The following is a 3,914-nucleotide window of genomic DNA, read 5'->3' on the forward strand; positions in this document are numbered from 1 at the left end:
ATATGTCGATCCAGTCTTGAAATGCCTAGAACCTTACGGATCTGGCTACCTAACAATCGTCAGTTATGGAAATAACAGGTTCATAAGGCCGGATCTCTTTTGAATCAAGTCACGAAAAGTACAAGGATCTATTAGAAATTTTCTTCTGTTTATTAGAAATTATGTCCCGTTTAATGTAACGGAGATAAAGAAGAATTAGTTTGTTGCGCGTCGATTTCACAGGAGGAGGTTTTTGTTTTTGCCGGAATTAGCATAGAAGAGACTGAGATAGCTCTGAGGCAATATTCGCTACTGCAAACTGGGTTCAACCTCATGTCCTATTAACCAATTTGATTTATTGCATGCAAGGCCCCTAATTTGTTTTATTAATGCATGCAGTGTCACTTTTTTGGTCAGGCCTAACATTCTAGGTGTCGTTTACAAAATTATTATTCTTGGCATCATTGCCGGCCTCTGTGCCTCTCTTTGCTTTTTAACGCTTCAAGTTTATCTTGTTACACTTAATTTGGGCCGACCAGTGTATTATTTAATTTGTACTTGCACTCAATAACATTTTACCCCTGATAGGCTTTCATGCCAAGTAAGAATTCAGCCAGCGGCATTAATTTAGAAGGTCAGTAAGTGGAATATAGTACCTATTGCCTATTAAATTGAAATTAACTAGGAACTCATTCAAAAATTAAATATAACCCGATTAAATGGCGTGCTTGTAAATCAAATCCAGCCTTTTTTTTACAGTATAACTCCGAAATATACTTCACTAACTCTCTTGCTACGTAATCGTTGTGCGTCGACTGGCGCCAGCTAACCTACCTTTGCGTCATCTGTGATCAATTTTAATTGTTTGAAGAGGTTAGCCTGGGAATGTGACTGTAAGGGCATCGATGAGGCTGAACGGCATCAATCGAATCGGTGGGTAATAATGGACGAGTTTAAACCGTAATTTTAATTGCATATAAACGATAGGGAAAAATGAATACTTAACTTAGAATACTTGAAGCTATGTCTTTTCGAAGGAGTATAGACAGCCGACGATAGAACAGACGACTGACGGATAAAGCACAGACGACTGCTGGATGAAGCACAGACGACTGACGCACAGACGACGGGTAGAGGCACCGACGACTGGCGGTTCAATAGGCCTACTCAATAACACGGCTGTGGTAGTCTTGCTGTTACTCGGGTGTACCAGATATTCTCCTCAACCGGAACTGGAATGGACACAAGGAGTTCAGCATGGCCCCTTAAATGTTTCAAAGGTACAGAACACAATACTTCCAAGTAAGACAAGTGAAGATTATTCATCAAGGGCAAACATTAAGCTACTAACCTGTGGCGTTGGCGGCCAGAGACCCAGAGCAAGAGTGGTTGAAGGCCGGCTAATGAACTCAAATTATGACTGCGAATGTAAATATTACCCTAGGGTTAACCAGAAATTGCTTGATCCTTACAGCGACCTCTTTCTATCTTGCGCCGCTCAAGTGAAAATGGTGCATATAATTGTTTGAATTGTTGAACTTTGTTGAAGACCCAATTTTAGCTTCTAGGTTTATCTTAAGGTGCTTATACGCAGGGCTATTAGTTGCGTATATAGGTTGCGTCTACTTGGTGAGGTTACTAAAATTTGTGAAGGTTGACGTGTTCAGAGGCAACTAGCTGGTGCAGGCAACTGAAGTTGTTCGAACTTCCAGTTCCAGACTTCGAGTGGGCTCAGTAGCTCCTCTGCTTTCGGACTGTGCCCAACTGTGTTGCTCTCGACTCTCGTCTTGATTGTGCTAAGTGACTTTAGTGATCCGAGCATGTCCTGTTCAAACGACAGCTCTAATAAGAACGTGAAGTGGAGTCCGGACGATATTGTATTGTTTTTGGAGACGTTCCATAAGTATGAGTTGCTTTGGAATATACGTCATGAGGACTATTCAAACAAAACCAAGAGAGAGACTAATCTTTTGAAACTAAAAGAAGACCTTCTTTGTCAAGGTTTGGTTGTACCTGATATTACATTTTTAAGGGCTAGAATTAGAAATATACGATTAACGTACAAAAATGAATTGACGAAGGTGATCTCTTCGAAAGCAAGCGGAGCTGGTACAGACGACGTTTACACGCCCAAACTACTTTGGTTTAAAACGGCTGATTCTTTTCTGAACGACGTTGTCGTCACGCGACAATCGCAATCTAATCTGGTAAGTAAACCTATTCCAAATAAGTAACAATTACTTGCAGAAAATTAGCCACAAATTGTGTCAGGATAATAAAAATTTAAATTCAGGTATGTAAGGTGAAATTTCTTTATTGCATTTAAATTATTTAAGATTTGATCAGAGAATTTATAATGCATTGCTTATGATGAATGAAAGTATTACAAATCCGTAGATTAGTGTTGGCAAGATATTGAATTTTTATTTAATTTTACTCTGAAAATTTTACATTCCGATTGCCTTCATTTGCCAAGGAACTTTTCCTTCATTATTGAAGAGCACTTTTCAAAGTAGACGGCGTGAACACGCTTCCATCATTAGCGCGTCCATTTGTGCCCACATCAACATAGATGAACTTGCAATCAGCATCCGCCATAGCCAGCAGTATTATGCTGTATCCTCCTTTGTAGTTGTAAAATTCTGCAACTTCCAGGAGGTCGTTTGATGGCAACGTGCTTGCCATCCAATGCACCACAGCAATGTGGGAAATTCCATTTGATTTCAAAGTTTCTCTGTATTTCCTTCCATTCGGCCATATTTTGAGGTACCTGCAGCAATAGCAATACATAGAAGTTAGTTCTGTCGTAAATTTAATACAGATACTTGAGATTTAAACTATTGCATAGAGTTGTTTAATTTTACATTTGGATTTTTTTCAGAAATGCGGCCCTGAAGAAGCTGATACCCTAGAAGATCAACAAGGCGAAGTTAACGAATGTCTGCATGATGATGGCCCTCCGTTCAACAGTACAGAAAATGAAGCAGGAACGTCAGTGCCAAAGCACCAATTTGCGACGCCAGCGGCCAAGAAGAGAAGAATTACAACATTTTCGAGAGTTGAGAGGGCCATCGACAAACTACAGAATATTGTTTCGACGAGTAAACCGTCGTCTTCAAACCAAACATTGGATCAATACGACGCATTTGCTCAACATATTTCTCTTCAATTGAGGCAACTTCCTTTCAGAAGCTTCGTAATGTTGCAGGAACAGATTCAGAGCCTTATCAGCAAAGAAATGCTGAAAAACCTGTTACAGTCACCTGTCAATATTATTTCAACATCACCATCCGGAAGTACATCGTCGTACCAGTCAAGTGAAGAGGAATGCCCTAACAACATGGATTCCAATGTCTTGACAATCGATGGCATCATTGATTTTCAGTAGCTTTTCAATAACTAGTAATTGAATTGAGATTGTTAGGTAAAGGAATCGTCCCGGTTGTATGAAATTTTGTCTAAAATATAATATTAGACCAAAAATTATTTTATCTCTCCTTTTACCTTAATGTAAACATTTTGTATGTGATTATTTGGAATATATTATAAATCTATAAAATCCATTTGTTTATAGTTAAGATTGTAACGGTGAAACCTTAATATTGGAACATAATTATCACATCAATTATTTTCATTCATGGAGCTCATTATTTCATTCTTTATAATTATATACTTATTTAATCGCAAGCCTTTGACACAATTATCATTTTAAAAACAGCGATAACAGATGGCTTCACGCTTTTAAATTTTCCCCATATATGAGCATAGGAATGCGCTAATAACTTACCTGCAAGTATTGCTGTAATCCACTTATGATAGATTGCAGAACTTCGGGAATAAATCTTGAAATTGTGGTGGCTGAAATGCGAAACAATAATTCTAGGGATTGGAAGCTATCACCCGTAGCTAAATAGCGCAGTGTAACCTCAAGTTTT

The 3,914-nt window shown here is 38.5% G+C and overlaps 1 protein-coding gene across 1 annotated transcript; it reads left to right on the top strand.

Moving 5' to 3' along the window:
* The first annotated feature begins 1,738 nt into the window (after positions 1 to 1,738).
* On the top strand, positions 1,739 to 3,465 carry LOC125178486. The gene is made up of 2 exons (XM_047882306.1): positions 1,739 to 2,186; positions 2,861 to 3,465. Exons 1-2 carry the CDS (start codon positions 1,800 to 1,802, stop codon positions 3,365 to 3,367), a joined length of 894 nt encoding a protein of 297 aa, XP_047738262.1. The 5' UTR covers positions 1,739 to 1,799; the 3' UTR covers positions 3,368 to 3,465.
* Positions 3,466 to 3,914: the final 449 nt, after the last annotated feature.

The sequence above is a fragment of the Hyalella azteca genome, unplaced genomic scaffold, assembly GCF_000764305.2.
Source record: "Hyalella azteca isolate HAZT.00-mixed unplaced genomic scaffold, Hazt_2.0.2 contig10134, whole genome shotgun sequence".
Taxonomy (NCBI): domain Eukaryota; kingdom Metazoa; phylum Arthropoda; class Malacostraca; order Amphipoda; family Hyalellidae; genus Hyalella; species Hyalella azteca.

Excerpts from the sequence above, each read along its gene's own strand:
- LOC125178486 (XM_047882306.1), top strand. The coding sequence starts at position 1,800 with ATGTCCTGTTCAAACGACAGCTCTAATAAGAACGTGAAGTGGAGTCCG. Across the intron at positions 2,187-2,860 it reads GACAATCGCAATCTAATCTG|AAATGCGGCCCTGAAGAAGC; the intron begins GTAAGTAAACCT and ends GATTTTTTTCAG.